The following is a 21,910-nucleotide window of genomic DNA, read 5'->3' on the forward strand; positions in this document are numbered from 1 at the left end:
CACTGTTTTATTTTTGTACATTCACATTCTATCTCTGCTTGTTCGTTAGTCCGTCTCCTCATTGGTAGATGACTGTCCACAAATGAGTCTGACTCCACTTGAGGTAAGTGCCTGTTTTAGGGATCATTGTGGCCATCATCGTTCAAGCAATGCTTTAAGCTGCAATACTTAGATTGATTTTTCATTACGTGAACACTCAGACTTTGTGGCTTCTTCATCTGACTCAATATACTTTCTAAGAAAGAACAAAAAGTAAGATTGTTTTATGACAGCTATGGTAACTCAAAAGGGACACACTTTACACAGACAAAAGTATTTTTCAACCTGACCATTACACCAACAAGGACTGTAATGATTCATGTTTTCAAACGCATGAACTTTATTATGGAGTTGGCAACTCTTTTGTAGCTATTACAGTCTCAAGGATTTCCACAAGATTTTGGAGGGTTTTGGGGGAATTTGTGCCTATTCATTCAGTCGAGCATTTATGAGGCAAGGCACTGGTGTTGGATGAGAAGGCCTGGCTCGCAATCTCCATTCCAGTTCATCCAAACGGTGCCCGATGGGATTGAGGTCCAGACTCTGTAGGGGCCAGTCAAGTTCTTCCACACACAAATCATCAAACCATGTCTTTATAGTCCTTGCTTTGTGCACTGAGGCACAGCCATGTTGGAATATAAAAAGGCCTTCCCCAAACTTTTGCTACAAAGTTGGAAGCACAGCATTGCCCAAAATGTCTTGGATTGCTGAAGCATTTAGACTGCTCTCTACTGGAGATAATAAGTCTATCACAGACCCTGCAAAAAGGCCCCATACCTTTATCCCTCCTCCACCAAACTTCACAGTTGGCACAACAGTCAGGCAGGTAATGCTCTTGTGGAAGCTGCCAAACCCAGACTCACCCACCTGACTGTCAAACAGAGAAGTGTGATTTGTCACTCCAAAGAACATGTTTCCACTGCTCTACAGTCCAGTGTCAGTGTGTTTTACACCACTCCATCTGACCCTTGCATGGATTTGGTGATGTAAAGCTAGCATGCAGCTGTTCAATCATGGAAACCAATTCCCTGAAGCTCTAATCATACAGTTTTTGTGTTTACATTATAATCAGTGGAAGTTCAGAACTCTTCAGCTATGGAATCAGAAAGTATTGGCAGCTTTTATGCAACCTGTGCTTCAGCAGTCATTGACCACTGTGATTTTTTGTGGTCTTCTGCATCGTGCTGGGTTGCTGTTGTTCCTAAATGCTTCCACTTTCCAATGATAGCACTTACAGTTGACGGTGGAATATCCATAAAATTTCACAAACTGTCTTATCTTAAGACGGTTCACTTTAGCTGAGCCAACTGAAATCTAAATTTCTATAGAAAAAATAGTTTGCTGACCTAATATTTTTAGCTATGAGCACGTTATGTCAACTACACGGCAACATGAAGTATTAAGTTGGGGCCCTCAGCTCCAAAAAGCAGGGAAACTTGTTACTTAGCTGTCTTAGGTTGGGTCCTCATATTCATTTTAACAGGGTGTGCTCTTTATGTAAAGTGTGGTTTAACTTTATTTTGACAAAGTGGATAGTAGCAAATTGCTCGGCTAACTGGAGAGGTTAGTGGAAGTTTCTGGTGCAGTGTTAAATTGTTCACAACTCTTGCTTGATAGGTACTGCTTTCTGTCAGTCAGTATAAATCATAGCACAGAAAATACAGTATTTGCCAAAGCAGTCAGTACACAAGCATTCGCATTTCCACCGTGAAAAGTTGGGAAAGGTACCAAAATAACTGATACGTACCATCCTACTTTTTTGGCACACCACTGCTGGTGTACCTATCTAACCCTAAAGGGTGAAACTAAACACACTGCTGGCCTGCACCCCTGCCTACCAAATTAATGTATGACTGGCTGTGCATTGAAGGTAGGGATGTATGCAGTTAGCTGGCTAAAGAGTTATATTTGTAAATCAAATTAGAGAGATTTAAAGACTTAAAAGCAAGTTAAATGAATTACCAATCTTTTTTATAAACACAGGCCTGAAATTCCAGTTAGTCAAATGCTCTTTTAAAACTGTATTGAAGTCTGCTGCCACTATTAGCCGTTTTAGCTCCAGTTAATGTCTGCTGTCTACCCACCAGTGCTTTCCTAGCACTTCACTGGACGTAAATATGAAAAGCTTAGCTGTTAACATGTTTTAGGAACAGAGCGGTATGACAGTTTCTTTACAAGAAAATTGAAATAAAGTCGTCTGTAGGATGTTGAGGGTTATTCTCATGTATTACTCTCAACCAAAGTGATGAGCAAACGTGACACTGATCTGCAAAGAGGAATGAAGGCTGGTGGAGCTAGCTGCTAATGTTAGCCTCACTTTACAGCATATTGGCCTCAATTCACACCCACTGAAACAATGACCCTGTGATCAATTTGACTGTTCTCCAAGCAGTTTCTCCTCTTTCGACTAGTCGGTTAAATGCTATTTAAATGAGCACTAATGCTGCGATCCATTTTCCTCGGAGGTCAGGAGTCAGAACTTGGAATGACGTTAAATTTGTCTGCAAATACGGATTTCCCAGTTCTTTGCATTCCATTTGTCATAACCACGACAAGTTAGGAAAAAAAAAGTGTCTCCATAGTCGCTTATTTTGGTTGGATGTAGAGCAACTCTAAAATGTACAAACCAGCTCCAAAGTTCGGTTTAAAGGAATGCAAAGGTATGCAATTTTTCATTATAACAATGGAAATAGAAACTGTCAAAAGCTTTATATTTTGAATTTATTTGTATTGTTTGATAAATATTATATCTACAAGTGTAAATGGACTCAAAATTTACAAAAGACACAACAATTTAAAATGGAAATAGAATATTATATGAGCTCACTACATGGCATGAAACACAAAAAAGCGCTAAAAACTTTGGTCAACTGTGAATCCCTAAATGTGTTTATTTAATTTCTAGGTACCCCATGTATATAGTGTATTAATTTGTATATACACAGGTGAATCATTTAAATAAAGTTTGTAAATATGCATATATGTGACTCACATATATCAATAAAAAAGTTGGAAAAATGACGTATGCTGTTCTTGTGTTAGCCTGTCATTGTTTTCAGCAACATTTATCAGTTGTTAGCTGATAAACCTTTAAAACAGCACATTGCGCAGTATTCATGTATTAAAAGACTGTCACTGCACACAACATGCAACCGCAGGGTAGTGCTGTGTCTACAATTTCTAAAAATGCACTGAGAAACAGCAAAAGGTTCTGAAAACAGGTCAAAATCAAAGTTACACTTAATACTTTGTGCCAACATGTTGTGATGTCGAGGCCGGGGTGTTCTGTGCAAGACCGAGTTTACGAGTTGTAAATACGACTTGGATAGACATTCCATTTGCCACTTCCAGTCGGAATTCAGAAAAACAAGTCAGAATACGAGTTACGATGACAAATGGAATGCAGCATTAGCTGAATAAGGAAATAGACACCTGGGAACAGCCTTAATTTAAGGAATCATGAGTAGAGGGATATGTCAGATTTTCTAGAAGCAAAATAAAGAAAAAAATGAAATATTTTGCTCTTGTCATTTCATTAATTATAAAACAGAAAAGCAAGGACTATTCCCCAACTTTTCAAAAGTTGGTGCACTCTTTGACCGTTTCATGATTTATCTTTACAGCATAGGAGATTTGAATGTCTTTATCTTACTATTTGTGACTGACATAAAAAAAGGAACTCTTCAACAAAAGCAGAATCATCCTCTTATCTCTCTCACTGTAGAATAAAGCAAGAGGATTTTCAATGCAAATCATAAAAGAGATTTATTCAAACAAGGAGGTGAAGCTGTGGGAAACAATTAGTTCATAGTCTGAGAGTGCTGAAAATTTTCCTCTGAATACCGAGTGAGTGTATCACAATGTGTGGAATCTGACCTTTAAAGCTGAGGAACATTTCAAGGTCCCTGTGGAGTCTGTCTGTAACCAAATAACACCAAGGCGCAACACTGGACATCGGGACCTTGATGTCCAACCAAGGTCGTGTTATCTTCCCGAACACAAGCGATCCTGGCTGCGTACACAAACTAAACTGTGGAGCTCAGCACTCACACGCAGGTGCTACATTCCCACGTTCACTGAGGTGAAGGCTGACGGACAGAACAAGGGCACTGGGACAACGTCTGATGTCTCACAGCACAAGACTCAATCGTACCATTCACTGGGGTTATGTGTAAACAAACACAAAAGTGGGTGCTGGACAGATCTGTCAGGGGGAAACATTAAAACAGACTTTTGTTTTCAAGCATTATAAAAACCTTTCTTCTTTTATACCTTTGCCTATTCTATTTACTCTCTTATCATTATTACTATCCCTGGACTTTATCAGTAAAAAAGGGGTCATCCTATATAGGCTGTGACAATTATCCTGCTTTTTCAAACAAACATCATTTAAAAACCCTTAAGCATAGATGAAAAATGCTTTTTCAAAAAGCCAAACAGGGAGTGTTTGCACTTAAACCTCATATGGGATGTTTTAACTGCTAATACTGATGTTTCCTTATGACCTCCAAAAGCAAATAAAGGCCATCAGGAACAATCTTCATATTTCTTTAAAGTTATTTTCAATGTCTGTAGCTACTGCCTCCAGTTACCACATTGGCAAAGCTATCACAGGGCTTGACTTTAACCCCCCTTGTTGCTAACACTTAAATCAAAAATAGCTGCCAATATTAACACTGCTGTGCAGAACTTTTGGGCCTTTTTGGGCCCAAAATTAAGGATGAAGTATGGCATATAATGGTGAGTAAGACAGTGTCATTGGAGATCAAATGTTTTTTTTGTCAGATATAAGACTTTAATGGTAGAAAGTTTATACTAACAATAAAACACTAACAGTTAATGAACAGTTTATTCTAAAATAAAATAAAAACTGCAGCAGGTTTCATGAACATTTCTAATTCTCCTCTGACAGGTGTGTAAGGGTCTTTATATGTGTAAAATTAAGCTGAATTTCCACTTTAGTGTTCCTATCGTCTTTTATGTCCATTAATTATCTATAAACAGCACAATTATTATATTCCCTCCAAATAAAGGCATGCTAAACGTTTCAGGTAGTGTTCTCTTAAGAACGCAAATGCTGAAATTTTAACATTAATTTGTTCCCCACAAACATATAGTATTAAAGGAATATTTACCATATATTTTTTAACATAGCCACACCCCTGGCTCACGCGGGCGACACAGAGACACAACGCTAAAGCGCGCACACACAGCACTGATACACTGATCCTCCGTGGTCAGAGAGGAGATTTAAGAGGAGAAAGTTCAGGTGTTTATCCTCCAGTATTCTTAAACTTTTGCCCTCAACAGATAGAAGCCTGAGGTCTACACTACCAACATGTTAGCGTTGTTAGAGATCATGATGGAAAAATTAAAAAACGAAGATTGTGCAGGAGTCTCAAATCATGAGTCTGAAATGTAAAAAGCTACATGTTGCCCTCTCTCTGTCTGTCTCCTTCTGTTTTTAATGAAGCCCTCAGTAGCGTCATCCCCCCTCCCCTCCTGCTTTCCTTCTACCGCATCTGATTGAAATACAACACACACTCAATGACTGAGTTGCAGTTAGAGAACTGCAGTGAAGCTATACACTCTCTTTATTCTCTGCACAAGACAAGCTGTCGGTATGGCTCTGCTCTGGGTTTAACAAGAACAGCAGTCCAGTTCGGAGTAAACTGCAGCAGTCCTATGGCGACATCCAATCTAACAGCTAACGCTGGCCAGTACTGGACAAGCCCACCACTATGATTGGAAAGCTATGCCAAAACAAACCGGGAGTAGAGCGAGAATATTTTTTCTGTCACAGCAAGCTTTCAGTGTTGCTCTCTGCTCTTGTTCGGATTTAGACACATTGTCTGGTTCAGACAAAAGCGCCGTTGCAGCTCAGTCCCAGCCAAGTGGCACCCTCCGATCCTGAAAAATGAAACCAATGGTGAAGTGCAAAAATTACTGCCAGCATTCAGTACAAGCAAACGCAACTCTGTTATGGTAGGGCTTTGGAATTATGGTCACTTACTCAGTCAGTTACTCAGACACAGACATTGCCATGTGTAGGGCTGACCTCAGTGGTCAGCCAAAAATATGATTGTCAATAAGTGGGTTCAACTAGTGAAATCAGGTGTTACACTGGTGCTCATAGGAAATGTATTTTTGTGTCATACAGCATTTAGTTTCTTATTTTAAGTGCCTTCTGAAACAAATAAAACTTTAAGAAATTTAGCCTACAAGAATGATAGGTAGGAGTCACCGTGTTACATGCCACAGCTTAAATCCAGCTGCATTTGGCAGGTTGGCGGATGTTAATGTAAAGCGCTTCATTTGACTGTAAAAATATTACCTGGATGAGGTGGGGTTTATTCAGATAAAGATCAGGAAAGACACAAGATGTAACACTTTGTCCACAGGGGGCACCATGATCGGCACAACTTTAAAGTTTCCAACAGGAGCTTGAAGTTATGGGTAAACAGCTGTAAAACATGCCATTTATAACTTTAATATAATGCAATGATTTGTCTAAGCTCTCCTAAGCAGGATCATAACTAAACATCAAACTGGGTTTTTCTCCCAGGAAAGAGTACCAAATAAACAATCTGCTGTTGTTACACATATCTGTTTCCTCTCACCACACTGTAGCCTGACCTTTGAGCTGCACGCCAAAAACACAGCCAGCGCTGCCACTCTGCTCAGCTTAATACTGAGTTATTCTTAGAATCAGACTCCAAAAGTAGGCTGAATAAGATAACCCTTATCAGCCCAGCATATTCAAACATACAGGGATATACAAATGTGCATAATCCCATTGAGAAGAGCCTTGTGACTTCAGTGAAGCCACTAAAGCACGCTCTGCTGCAGATTGCTCCAGGGATGGGAACACAACTGCTGAATCACATCAATTAGCAAAAAACAAGAGTGGCTCTGTCCTCATAAACCACGCAGCTCCTTCATGTCTTTCTCCTCTACAACAGCAAACTGGTCTGAGGGCTAATTTGCGCATTTAAACAAGGGATATAAGCATGTTTCCACTGCAAATAAGCACTGTGTGAACTCTGCATTGTATTTGGCCATCACCGTGTATCACCAGTTGTGTGACCTTTAGACCTTTAGAGTAGAAAGTAGAAAATTGCACTACGCTAACTTTAACAAGACAAAATACACAATCAGCCTTCAGCAAATAAAATGTCATGGTGTTTGTTAGTGCAACACATTGAGTGTAAATCAAGAGCCATAACCATGGACTGATTTATTCTTGACTTAAAGAAGAAAGTCTTCTTACAGGTCCATGAGTTGCACACTTTTAATAATCTTTTAACTTTTTAACTTAAATATGAAAAACTGAATTTCAGACAGACAATATTTAAGAAAGACTTACAGAGAAAGATCTAACTGGGCACTGCCTGAATTCAATGCAATGTATAAGGGCTGCTTGATTATAATAGAAATCATAATTTGGTCATTTTGTAAGATAATAAGATCAAAAATATGATCTATCAATTTGTACATGAATTTCAAATGATTACAGATATATGTAAGCCTGCACGACATTGGATTTTTGCTAATATCAAATATGTTGATATTTACAAACTAATTTTAGCCAATACTGATATTGATAGCAATATTTAAATGTAGTTCAGGCCAAAACCTTCAGTCCTTAAAACACACAAATTAAAGTTGAAGGAAAATCCAATTAACAAACTTCTGCCTTTAAATCCCACTTTAAAGTGTACATAATGTAACCTTGCAAAGCAGATAGATTCGCCCATTTCTGTGTTTCTCACTAGTGAATCCATCTTGCAAATCTCCCGTCTGAACCGTTTGCACCTGGTTAGAAAGTGACAGGACCACTCAGCGTCGAGGGGCAGTACTTTTGGGCACGGCAGAGTCATGACGTAAGCAAGTAGCAACAAGAGGCCGGTGCAATTGTGGCGGAGGACATTAGCGTGGATGCTGCTAAAGCGCCAGTTTTATCAGAACTTGATGACATTTCTTCGTTAAAAAGAACAAAGAACAGCATTGAGTTGTTTTCTTTTCAAAAACGACAAAAGTTGTGTACTGACATGTCTACAGTCACCATGGTTTGCGTTATGCAGCTCTATATGGAGTTTACACCTTCAGTAGGGGTGCAGCTGTTTTTCAAAGGCTCTTCCCTTTCCCAAACACTGTCTATGAGTGGTTTACCAGATGGTTGTGTGAAACACATCCATCTGGCGTGCCAGGTTATAAGGAATGATGATAAAAAAGAAAAAGACTCTAGCTGAAGAAGGTATGATGGTTCTGCCAAAAACTCCACTCATTTACTTGTTTGTATGATCAATGTTTACAGCTGATAAAGGCAGATTTTTATAGCCAAAATATTGGTTGTATATATGAGCAGACCTCTACAATGGGGTAATTCAACCCCAACCCCCCTTACCCTAACCCTAACCTTTAGGGTTCTGGTGCCTAACCCTAACCCTCATTAGAGTTTCCTTAGTTTGTGGTGTGTTAGACAGAAATTTACCCAGTAAATTTTTATTAATAACATTCTTCGGTTGTGAAAAATAGCCACTTACTGTAACCTCTGACAGAAAATATAAGTCATTCAGTACGTCATTCTGGTTCTGGCTTGGGAAATGAACTGTACATCACTTCCAACCCCACGGCCGAGGTTGCCCCACTGTAGGTGTCTGCAAAACACCCCACCATAGTGATCTGCGGCCAGATCCTCTTGGAAATGTTCATATCTGCTGATACCGATATGATTCGAAAATATTGTGCATCCCTATATGTCGTAGGGGCAGCCTCAAACATGCAACAAATTCTGCATGTTTTTGGCATTGTTCAAGTTTTACCTTTCTTTGGCTGTCAAAATCATCTGGCTAAAATCATCTACTTCAGCTTTCCCTTTTTTCAAACTAACCTGAGTGCGTACCATGGCTCTCTCTGCTCCTCACTTAAATTAAAGCAAGAGCTGTTTTGGTCAAAGGGACAGAGCACATGGGAGAATGTGCTCTATTTACCATACATGGTAAAGCATATGGACAAAACAACACAACATTGCAAGCAGCATAGTAATGATTTAATCTCCATTAACTTGTTTTTCATGATTATGGAAAGCTAGAATTATAACTGAAATTGAAACTCAATTAAGAACTACAATGAGTTTTATTTGGATGGTTTAGCTTTGGCTTCTTTGAACACTTATTTATTTTACAGCTTTAAGACTAAAGCTGTCTCCTCCTTTACTACTGTCACATATAAAAACAGCCACAACAGACACTGGAACCAGTCTGGAAATGGGATCAAGGGATGACGCCTGATGAGTTATGACTCAAATCTAGCATAGCAGACACTAATTAAAACCAATGCACAGGCTGTAATGAAGATAGATTCTGTAACATACAATGCCTTAACTTATTTTTAAGAGAAATTAAAAGTCAACTTAACAGCTTTAAGACTGATAAAAGTGAGACACAACTTTCAAATAAGCCACAAAAGATGGAATTCAGTCTCATCACTGTGGTGACAGTAGCTTGGGGTTCTTCAGCACAAATAAAAGTATAACAGCAAAGTAGAGATAGTTTTAAAACTCTGGCGTTTATCTAGCAGTAAAGAAGCAAAAAGTTTCAAACATCAGGTCTACAACAAAGCTCGTTATCCGTGCTCACCCCGAGGGTTCAGCTCCTTGGTTGTGCACCTTCCTCTCTCTCTCGTCCTGTGAGCTGCTGGATCCCAGTTTTCATGCTTTGCAGAGCGGTGCACCGACCCACAGGTTAGGGTCCAAAACACTGAACCACTGTTAGCTGGGGAGGTCTTTCTCCTTCTCACAGCGAGTTTGTACAAGGATCTGACTGCATACACACATATGTACATTCACACAGCACACTACCGCTGCTGCTGCTGATGGGAGGGAAGTTTAATCCTGCTGGCACTGCCTCCCTCTTCTCTCCGCTTTGTTTTGCCTCATTATGACATTTCTGGATTCAGTTCAGCAGGTCAGCTCGAACTGATATGTCGACACGCCTGTTTCAGTGGATTTCTCTTTGTTTGTGTGTGCTCACGTTATCTGATCAAACCGATAGACTATGTAGGATTTACATATGCTTACTTTGAGAAAACGAGAATGACACCGTTCCTTTCATTTAGACTAAGTAAAGTTATGTAATCCACACCATATACGAATAATGATGAAAAGCCCAATGGTGATATATATATATATATTTAAAATTGAATCGTTCTAGCAAGATTTTTTTTTCCATTAGTGTCGATTGTACAATATGGGTAAATTTTTTTTTTTTGTAAATACACTCGTTTAATCCCAAAAATATAAACGGCTAAAAAGTCATAATGTATGTGTAATGACCGAGTTAACTTCCATTCAGACTTCAAATCTAATACCTCCATGGCTTTTATTTTGAAGGAAATAAAGTTGGGGAAATGTTGCACTCAATGCGCATGCGTTGTTGTGAAAGCGGCACTGGGCTGTAACAACAGCTTGACACGAGACTGATGCTGACAAGTGAGTATAAATTAAATGACAACTACCTGCTATTTTAGATATTTCGACTTAAAATTAATATAAGAATGTGTCGTAATCATGTATGGACGTAAAGCTGTATATTCTATTTTAAAAAATGGAGCAAATACAATATTTTTTCAGAAACGTACCACCGGAAGTGTTGTTTAACAGTTAGTTTTGAAACTAGCTTACTTTCGCTAACCTGCCACGTAGGGGCTAGCTTTGTTTACGTAGTTGTCGACGGAGGGCAGTTTTGGTGCTATTAAAGTCAAGTCTTTCCTCTGTAGTGATTCATCGGCGGATTTCTCTGGCTGAACTGTGAACGCAGAGAGCGCCACATGGAGGCAGTGCTGATAAACTTAGCGAAGACGGCGGAGCTGCTAGCTGTAGCCTCGCACAGCAGTGTGGTGGATCAGTGGGATAAACAAACTCTGACCCGAGCTTTTCACTGGGCACGGTACTGCGAAAACCTCTTTTCTAGGTTTCAACATAACCCCACCATAAGGAGGATTATGGAGAAGCAGCTGCAGGTCACAAATGAAAGTTTAGGAGCCGTTTTTCCTTCATACACCGATGTCTCCTTCTCGGATCTCTCTCGATGTCAGCACTTGTTGCTTGATGGACTGTTAAACAATCCTGTCCTACCAGTCTCCATCATTAAGATACTTTTTGACACTGTTGTTCCTCTTAACACCAAAGAGAGTGAGGATCAGGATGTTACCGGCTTTTGCAGCCAAATAATCCAGTGCAAATCAGCCTGTAAACTCCTGAGTCCTCTCACAGACCTGTCATCTGTGGGTGCTGAGGCTGAGGTGCAGGGGGTGATGCTGATGGAGAGGCTGGGAGCTCTTTTGAGCCAAGGCAGTGATGCATGCCACACACAGCGCTTTCTGGACTCTGTTGTCCAGGGACATGAAGGACAAGCTGAACACCTCTGTCTGGTCATCACTGCAGCTCTGCTGATAACAAAAAACTCACAAACTGCATCACAGGATTTTCTCTTGGACTGGCTGTGGGGGAAGCACAGACTGCTGCAGCACATGTGCTCTGCATTACCCATTATTCAGCTAACAAACCTGGCCAAAAAACATCAGAAGTTTAAAGACTTGTACTGGGACATACTGAAGAAGTGGGCCTCTTATATGGAGTACAATGTAACTGAAGGTGAATGGGTTCAAACCAGCACAAACCAAACCACTGTGTCCTATCAGAAACTAATAGAGCATTTTAGGGCGTTGTTTACAGCCAGCCCCTCTCTGAGGGAGGATGTGGGAAAAGAGCTACATGCACTGAAAATTTCTGATGGAGACTTCGATGTCAGAGGTCTGAGTGTTTGGGGAGACCTTCTGTCAGTATTAAACAGCTGACTGTCAGTATTTTTTTATTTAAAGCTGTAATGTTCACATCTGTTAATGTCTTAGTGCTGTATTTGTGGAGAACTGGTTATTAAAGCACATTACTTTCCTAATACTAAATCAAATGTGTCAGAAGCAGCAGTTATTGAAAGCAGCTAAGACTATGTGTTGTCTCTACTAGTTCATATATTCCTATCATTCAATGGTTTCCTTCTGAAGGCAGTGTTACTGGACTAAGTGTGAGGTTAGTCAACATATAAAATTTGCCAAGATATTTAATATCTCTGTTTTCTGGGACAGATTAAAGCAATAACTAATAAAGGACTAATAAAGGAATATATAATCTTAAAGTTACTCATTGGGAGCTGAGAAGTGTGTGCACTAGGGATGCACTGATACATCAGTTGAACATCAGTATCGCCCATGTGCTAAATGATGTAGCATGAACAGATATTAGTTACCAATGTTTATCTGTTGTGTCTCAGTAATTTTATGTTGGCATCTATGATGATAATTATAACCATTTTTCTAGCACTTTCAAAAACAAGGGTTTACAAAGTGCTTTGACATGCAGGTAAAACAAAGCAGCAGAACCCAAAACAAGAGAGAAAGACAGCAAAAGAACGTCACATACCCAAACAACATCAAGAAAAACCTAGAGGTAAACAAACCTAAACAAAACAAAACCCCAATCTACATATTCAAGGATATCACAGTTTGCTGGGATACGATATGCTGGTATGTAGTAGTAGGAAATGTAGTTCAGATCTGAAACTTCAGTTTTTAAAACACACGATTGAAATTTTTAGGAGGAACAAATTACAGTCCTTTAAACACATTTTTAAGTGTAATAAATGTTGATGAATAAAGAACAAGACTTCCCTTGGTCCAACCTAAAACTTCACTAACTAAAAAGTTGGTACGACCATGTCTACAGCTGATAAACGCAGTTTTTTTATAGCCAAAATATATTGGTTGAAATGTCATATCTGCTGTTTCCGATAATTCTCTTTTTAGTCTAATATCTGCTGATACCAATATCATACCGATGAAATTGTGCATCCCTATATTAAACCCAAAAAACATTGATTCTCAGACATCAGTAGTACTAAAACATCTAAAGACATCATAAAAACAAAGACCTCCCTAGACCTAAGACATCCCAAGATTTCTCAAGAATGAAGACATCCTGAGACTTCATAAGAACCCATGAGCACCCAGCCAGCACAGGAACCCAACTACAAAACCTGGGACTAAGAGGAAGTCTTAATAAGTAATTAAAAGAGTGGTAATAAAAAGTAAAAACATTTAGAGAGCTGAAATGATTAGAGACAAAAGAAAGAAAAAGCATTACTATTGTAAGTGTCAAGCTGCCAATTTTAGTATGATTTTTTTACAGAGCAGAAGTGACCATTAAGACAAACACCGATCTATTTCCATGATCAAACTTGGAGAAAATGTTGATATAGTGGGAGTTTTACACTAAAAGACATGATTGAAAAAAAAAACTGCATCAGCATCACTAAATTATATTAAACACTGATATCGATATCTGACCTGATCTTCACATTAATCTGCATCTAGTGCAGAGCTTTGTTCTCTTTGTTTTATAGACTAGAAATTCATGAATTCTCATCAATACCAAACACCTGAGGGTCAGTGCACACTCATGTAGGTTTTTAATACAATCACTGTTGTTCCCTTTTTATTCAAGTTTAAGTTTTGATACTACAGATAATAACAGCAAAATATAATAGTGTTAACTCATGGGACTCAAAGACAATCTTATACTGCAGGTGTGCAAAAAAATCAATGACACATTTCAGGAAAAAAAAAAACACTTGCACTCACCTGACATTTCCATATGAAATACTGGCATATTATCTCATCTAGACTCCTTGTATTAAAGGTGGTAGTGATTCAAATGCATATCAGTAAAAATAAATTGACAGCCACAGGGTTTGATAGCAGCACATGCGGCCTTGTAAGCAGTAGCAGCCTGTGCCTTACAGTGAAAGTAATTGTTAGCACCTGAATACTTAACAAACTAGTCTCTGGGGATTTAAGGATTCATTCAGCATCATAAATTCCAGCTTACCACCAGATAATTATAGATGTGCAGTTTTAAAATGATTTTTTAGCTGCTGATTTACGAGGTCTTCAAGAAATGATTTCCCTTTTGTGTAAAGCTGCAGAGAGAGATGTGTTTGGTAATTCGCTGCTTTAAGACAAAGAAGGAAATGCAATAAGCAAAGGAAAAACAGGCATTGTCTGATCCAATTTTATCACCGTTCACACCTAAAATAATTTCTCACACACCATCTGTCAGCATTGCCTTTTCACCACAAAGCTGTGCCTGGTCTGAAAATTTTGATTGGCCTGCTGCCAGTCATGTGACTCGACTGCCAATTCACACATCTCGGAGAGCTCGCCCATGTGCCGGAGCACCTCTGCGAGGAGGGATCAGTTAGTCAGATCAGGCGTCTTCAATCAAAGCCCGCACAATAGCTGGTGTGTGACATAACTCTGGCAGACAGCAGATTACAGACCCCGCAGAGTGCAGGGAAACACCAACACGACCACGGCTCGTTTAACACGCCGTGAAAGCAATCCACGTAGAGACAGACACGGGTCACTGAGTAAAGGGCAGCATGTACACAACCAATTTATTTTCAACCAGTGAGGAACATATGCATCTGGCTGGATAGAAACCAACACTTATTAAAGAAATCTCACCTGCTCTGTGTTATAAATACATGAGTCATTTACTTTGAATTTTCATTTTGGTAGTATTGATCCCACCTGAGCCACTTCAGTGTTAGGAAATCAGACAAATAATTAAGGGACAAACACAGAGGCGTACTGAGCTTGTTGAGCCAAATAAACATGGACTTTTTTCTGCCACATGTTACTAAGCAGCACATCGCTCTTCAGCCTCTGAGCTGTTTTTTTTTCTTTTATAGATTTTCTGTTTTTCACTCTTCTTCACAGCCTTACACATAACTGGCACAGAGTGTAAGCAGTCATGGTGATGATTCATGTGTGTTACTGTCTGACTCCAAATGAGAAACCTGCAAGAAAAGCAGCACACAATTTAATCCAATGCCTGTATCCATATGTACCAGAGAAAATGTGTTCAGCGTTTTATTTTCGACAGGGTAAAACCCATATGTTTAACAAATGATACTAATGCAGAAGCTTTACTTTGTTTTCCAGTGATCACATTAAAATTTTCAGTTTAGATTTTGACATACTGTATTTTATCATTATACCATAACAACACTGGTTTTCCCATGATAATGAGTCACTTTATTGTGATCCAGTGAAAATTACTAATAGTCATTATTACCAGTGTTTTTATTCCAAGAAAATTACATTAATAAGTCAAGATCTTGAAGAACAGTTCAAATAATACTTCTGTTCGGGCCTCTGCATACTATAAATGAAGGTAAGTATTTCTTTCAACTGCAGGCTGCCCACAGATTTGCCTGGACCCCTGACGAACAAGAGAATGGTCCCTACAGTTATGATGTATTGACAGTATCAGTGTCTAAGTATATATAAACCATCTTGGCTAATGGTTATTTCATTTTGGAGCAGAAAAGTGTGTCCGTTATTGTAAGGTTCTGATGTTGAAATGATGTATTCTTGCCACTTTTTAACAAATTTTTCCACTTATTTTTGCAACCATTATTTCCCACTTTATCAAATTTATCAATTTTGCACAATTATTACCCATTTTTGTCTCTTTTTACATTTCTTTTTACCCATTTTTGCCAATTGAGCTCATTTTTGCTACTTTTAAAATCCATTTTCACCACCTTCTCCAACCATTTTGCCATTTTTAACAAATTTCTGCAACTTTAAACCATTTTTTGCCTCTGTAAACACATGTATTTAGTTTCAAAATCCCATTATACTGCAGTTTCTGCTCATTCCTGTACTCATGATTTTCACTTTTAAATCCAATTTCACCACCTTCTCTGCCCATTTCTCTCCTTGACACTTTTAAACCATTTTTCCTAATTTTGACACATAGTTGCCACTTTTTAATCCTATTTCACAATGATTTTTGCCCATTTAACTGTATTTCACCATTTTTATACCCGTTTTTGCCACTTTGAGATCATTTTGCCTACTTTCTGGCATTTTTTGCCTCTGTTAACCCCTTTTTTGCCACTTTCAGAACATTTTTGCCACTTTTAACCTATTTCTTCTACTATAAGGATCTCATTTCACCTCCTTTTCCACCATTTCTGACACTTTTACACATCTTTTCCTCTTTCTCCACCTATGGTTATCCCATTTTTGCCACCATTATTCCTTATTTACCACTTGTGTTGCCCATTTCTGCTCATTTTAACGGTATTTTAGTGTCTTTAATGCCCTTTTTTGCCACTTTAATCCCATTTTAATTCTGTTTTAAGAAAAGGGGTTTACTTCTTAAGAAGGCTATATACTACAGCATAAAAACACCAAAATTCTGTGTTGCTCTGATAAGAGTTATCATTTGGATAAAAATAAAAGAAACGGTTGTCACAGCTTTACTTTACAATGGACCATGATTTTGCTGAACTCTATTGGCCCCCACTTTGGCAGGGCCCCAGAAAGCTCTCCTCCTTTATCCCCCTTTATGGGTGGTTAATAGTACCAAAAAGTCCTTACCTTGAGAGCGACTGGTGTTGTTGTAACAAAGATAAGCTAATGATCAGGGCCATCCCTCCGTTACCAGAGCGTATGTTTAACTAGCACTTGTTTTGGCTCATGAATGAACATAAATGACCCTTTCCTCTTAACCTTAATGGTAAAATTACTGGGTAGTGTAATGATATCACTTTAAACTGCAGGAGGTCGACCACCAGCCCAATCTGTTGAATAGTGTGTATTTGTTGTGTATTTCTGTCACCTCTGGGTGAAGTAACACACTTGTTTTACTTGTATTTTGTCCATCTTGCATCCTCTCCCTGCTTGTTTTCTCCTCCATTCACTGTGTTATTGTTGTGCTTCAGCGTGAGGTGACAAACTGCAGAGACGTGCTGAGGGCCACTGTTGTTCTGCTGCTTCTAAAGGGGGTCGTGAAGGATAGCATTCATTAAAACTCTGATCCAGCCCCCATCTGGCGGTGTGAATAGGGAGTCCTCTGAGGGGCAGGGTGGAGGAGGGGGTGTAGAGCCCTCCCTCGGCACGCGCCTAAGCTGCTTCAAGCCCGGCCCTCGTCTGGCCTCGGTGACGGATCACAGAGGCGGGAGGGCCCCCTCGTCACACCTGTGTCCCACTCTGTGGACGCTGATGATGAGCAGTAGCCTTCATCAGGCATGCACGGAGGGAGAGGGACTTGGGCTTTAATTAATTTTTCTCTCTGTGAAGCTGTGAGGGGAAAGTGGGGACGTGACTGGGGCATTTGTTTTTGCACTCAGGTGGTGTTTTTGTAACTTACAAAGAAGAGGATGAAAGAAATACACACCAGAATTTCCCAGAAAATCTGCCCCGTCAGACACCGAGTGAGGTGCTGTGGCTGCAGAGAAACTGTCTAGGTGTTTTGTCTTTTGTAGGGGTGTGCATCTTCACCGGTCTCACAATTTGATTTGATGATTCAATATCACAATGGGTGCCATCCTCAATCTGTGCTCATGGCTGCTTTTCCATCAGTGAAGACAGTTGGATAAATATTAACATCCTTTTTATTGATAAAGCTCTTTAGAAATCAGCATAAATCTCAACAAATAAATGATATTGGTCCAATCATGGCTGAAAACTCTACAAGCAACATTGCCATGCAGTAATCAATCACATTGGTTTAACATCGGTTACCAACAGGCCGAATGTTCAAACCAAATGATGTTACATGGACATTAATCAGTTACCAATGTTTTTCTGTTGTGTACTGTAATTTTTATGCTGGCATCTGGTTTATTTAGCTGCTGAATCAAATAAGAGATTTTTACAGGTCAGAAGAAGGAGTATATCAGCGTTTCATCCACACAGAAATGATATTTTAGGAGGCCGTAAATGCTACTTTTTGAGACCGGGTCCCAGAGTGAACAAATCTGTAAATGCTTACCAATTTGTCTTCGTGTGGACAGCCAGCCACATCTTTCTTGAAACGATTGTGTCATTCATAGGATAGCCCACACAATCCCGTGTTTATGGAAAACCTTTTCAAAACAAAACGGAAATATATTGTTTTTGTCTCAATGTGAACAAGGCCTTAAACTAAGAGTAACTGACTTGTTTTGATACAGGCTTTTACAGGTAGATCAAAGATCATAACATGAAATCAACCACATGAAAAGGAAATAACAGGACAGTAAACAGGTAAATGTTTGCTAACACAAGGTTCAGATAACTTCTGAGTTGTCCGCTGAGCTGTCGCATTGAGTTTTTTTTTTTTTTTTAAGTAAAAGGAAACATAAAGGAGCAGTGGTGGACTTATTTTAGACTGCTGTGACTGGAGACACCAATGTGGCTTAACCAAAGATTGTTGAAAGGGACAATAAAACATATGATTAATCACAATTCAAAAACATAGTGCATCCTTGGCGATTAATCTTGGCAGCCCTACTTATGAGACTAAAAAACTGCCTGTCTTGACTGTCTGTACAAAACACCTTGTATCGATGAACGTGAGATTCAGAGTTGGATCTAACAACAAAGAGCTTCTTTCTCTTTTAGCTCATAAACAAACATAGCTTGGTTGTCAGCTTTAAATGTTATCAGTGTTACGTTGTAAAGACTCTGGCAGCTCAAACTGCTGTCAGTCGCATCCAAGAGCTGACTTTACTCTCAACTTTTCAACTTTAATGCCAAAATTGTATTTTTGTCTTTTTTCTCAACATTCTCAAAAATTTACTTTAACTTTATCCTTGAAATTTTCACTTTATTCTCATTATTTTGACTTTTTTCTCAGTTAAACATTATATTTCCTTCACCCCGGCTCTCTCCTGTTTCGTACAGTTTCCCTCATAATTTTGCACGACATAAGAGAGGATCATACTGCTCTGACAGTGTAACTGCTGTTTCCTTATTTTACGCCTTTCTTCTTCATGTTTTATCATGCTTTTCTGGCTAAGTGGTGTAAATTGTCTTTCATTTGTACCAAATTTGCTTCACATGGCCAGGTACTGGTAAATCCCTGCCCAAAAGTAAAACAAACAGAAAGTTTCCCATAAATCATTTGAATAACTCATCAATTGTTTAGGATCTGTTTAAAAAAAAGCACTTAACCCCCAAAAGGGTATATTGTGGCTTTTTATGGTAATCTCACATTCTTTATGCTCAGAAGATCAAAATTCAATTTTTCCCTTATTATCTGCAAATCTTCCCATCATTTTATCTCTATTTTTGAAGCAAAGCACCGGCAGCCTTTCTAGGATTGTGTAAAACCTTATCATCCTCTCATCCTTTGTCTCGTAGGAGATACAAGGCCGATAGCAGTGTGCTGCAGAGAGAGGGTATGAAGCTGTCAATGTAATGTGATATGGGGGAGGGGAGCTGGAAGGACCTGTGATAGATTACCTCACATGCGTTGCAGAAAAACAGGTCTGTAGGCGAAAACAATTGGATGTAGAAAATCTCCTTCCTTTTTTCATGTGATTGTGGAAGATGTAGTTCTTACTGCAAACATGGCAGCTGTGGAGATGTAGCTCTTGTGGTTTGCCTCATTACTGTGGGAGAAATCTATCTAGTTTAATACTCATAAATGTTTTAGTAGCTGTGGAAGGTATGCATGGATGAAACGTGGCAGCATGTGATTCTATGATGGCTATCTAATTGTGGATGATGTTAGATTATCTCAAAAGGGAGCTATGCCTTTTGTTAGAATGTATTGCAAAAAAAATGGGATTTTAAAAAATGAGTTTGTGGGGCTTTGGGTACAGAAAGAGATGTTTAATATTATTATGGGTGTGACAGACTGATTTTGGGTGCCAAGCTCTCCATTAATAAAGCAATTTGCAAGGGAGGAGGAGGGGGCGTTTGTAAATTCAATTGCCCTGAGGTAGAGTAATGTCATGTTGCAGGGTGTCATAAAACAGTAATTACTCCAATACTGCTTTAAAACTTTGGCTTATAGTCACTTCTCCCTCTGGCTGAATTTTAGATTGTAAGTTAAAGAAAATCCAGGCGGCACTTTGCAGAGATCCCTGTGTACAATTTGAGCTGCAGAGTCCAAGAGAGAGAAGGGATCAGGAGGATAATTGCATGCAGACAGGAGTCCCAAGGGATGAGTGCAACCCCGTCATCAAACACTCATTCTGGCTGGGCCTCATCCCATTACAGTCCCCGAGGAGCCACACTGCACCTGCCCCACTGATGCACTACTACTCAATCCTTCCTCACTCACCCTCACTATTACAGAAAAATCAGGATGACTGAGCCTCAGACGCTGCAAAATCACAGAGGTTGACTGCTGGAGGTGGATAAACACTGAGAGACTTTCTTGGTAGAAAGGAAACGTCAACACCAGATCTCCTCCAATTATCAGCCCCACATTAGGCACGTCACCGGGGTGCAACAGCCATGACCGGCGTGGCTGGTTAGGCATGAGAAAACATGTTCCACGTGGCTGGTGACACAATTGTATTTTCTGTCAAATTAACACGTGCAGTGAGCAGCAGCTGGTGGTGAGCATTAATGGTTTCCCTCCTTGGCTGGGCGGATAATCGGAGGAGAAACTGAGATTTATTGTAATTGCTGCTACTGCTGCTGCTTGAACTGTTTCTGACATAGAGCTGCTTCCTATGATCCAAGCATCAGTCAGCACAGAACAAGACTGCTCTGGATTCAGCTCTGCTGCTGCACATTTAATTGATTCAAACTGTCCATCACGTGCATAAAACCGACAGTCAACACCTTCACCCCCACACTCTTCATGCCTGTCTATCATTTACGGAGAATTTTTCTGCTTATATTTAGCTAGTCATACAGTCAAAGGAAACTGGAAAACCTCCCTGCTAGTCATAAAGTTGAGACATAAAACCACCTTGATAGGGTTTTTTTTTTACATTATTTATGAGGATAATGTATATCTATTTATAAAGGTCTAATAGTCAATCACAGAGCAGAAATACTGACAGTTCAGGTTGGAGTAAAAGTCCACCTTACACTCCAAAGCATTGTCTGAAATGTGGTAAGCCAAGCAGAGATACAGTGCTGAGAAAGTATTCCCCCACTTCTGATTTTTTTTTTTTTTTTTTGCATATCTGTCATCAGTGTTGTAGTCAGGACCACACTACCTGAGATCAAGACATGCTCGAGAACAGAGTGCACCATGACCATGACTTTCTGACATAGGGCCAGGTAGGTTTGGGTGACTTGGTGGTGTCTTCTTGGCTGTCAGAACTTTGACAATGTAGAGTTATCGATGGATTTAAGGCGGTAAATGAGTGGGAACAAGTAAAAACTTGGACAGACCTTAAAAAAAAGCTAAAACCAAGTTAAGTTAGGAGTAGCTTCAACTCAGCATATATGCAGTTACAGAAGCTCATACCATCAAGCCGTTCCTGCTGTGGAGAGAAGCTTGGAGTGATGAACGTGGATGGATAGATGGATGGATGCCATGTTTTCCTGAATTAGTCATCTCACTGATCGACTGCAGCTCGTTCTTTGCACAGCAGTTTGTTGAACATGCAGCAGAGGAGCCACAAAAGGTGATATCAACTTTCTGTTTGCTGTTTACACTTCTTATTTCAGATCTAATCAGGTCCATAAGACTGCAGTCAGTTCTTCATTAGACTCTTGTGAATGTGCAGAGCTTCATCATTTAGATCTGCAGTGTACAAATCAGCACTCTTTTCTTATACTAGCTACAAGAATACAAATTCCTTTGTGTGACCCACATGCAAGCAGTAAACATCTTTGTAATAGCTGAGATTTATGCCACTAGGATAATGCACTATATGGGCAAAAGTATTTGGTCACACCTGTTAATCATTGAACACAGGTGTTTCAATCAGACCTGTTGCCACAAGTGTATAAAGTCAAGTACCTGCATGCAGTCTTCATTTGCAAACATTTGAGATACAAA

General features: G+C 39.4%; 2 protein-coding genes across 2 annotated transcripts in view; one reads left to right on the top strand and one right to left on the bottom strand.

Moving 5' to 3' along the window:
- The window catches only part of LOC121515770 (growth arrest-specific protein 2), a 35,068-nt gene extending 25,147 nt beyond the window's left edge, over nucleotides 1-9,921 (bottom strand). Inside the window, exon 1 of the mRNA XM_041796746.1 lies at nucleotides 9,681-9,921. The gene's annotated coding sequence lies outside the window, so the exon portion shown is untranslated. The remainder of the gene's footprint in view (nucleotides 1-9,680) is intronic.
- Nucleotides 9,922-10,460: 539 nt separating this feature from the next.
- fancf (FA complementation group F) lies at nucleotides 10,461-12,096 on the top strand. The gene is made up of 2 exons (XM_041796745.1): nucleotides 10,461-10,531; nucleotides 10,819-12,096. Exon 2 carries the CDS (start codon nucleotides 10,870-10,872, stop codon nucleotides 11,896-11,898), a length of 1,029 nt encoding a protein of 342 aa, XP_041652679.1. The 5' UTR covers nucleotides 10,461-10,531; nucleotides 10,819-10,869; the 3' UTR covers nucleotides 11,899-12,096.
- The last annotated feature ends 9,814 nt before the right edge of the window (nucleotides 12,097-21,910 follow it).

The sequence above is a fragment of the Cheilinus undulatus genome, linkage group 9, assembly GCF_018320785.1.
Source record: "Cheilinus undulatus linkage group 9, ASM1832078v1, whole genome shotgun sequence".
Taxonomy (NCBI): Eukaryota; Metazoa; Chordata; class Actinopteri; order Labriformes; family Labridae; genus Cheilinus; species Cheilinus undulatus.

What these genes read in the sequence shown, in the direction of transcription:
- fancf (XM_041796745.1), top strand. Translation starts at nt 10,870, where the DNA reads ATGGAGGCAGTGCTGATAAACTTAGCGAAGACGGCGGAGCTGCTAGCT.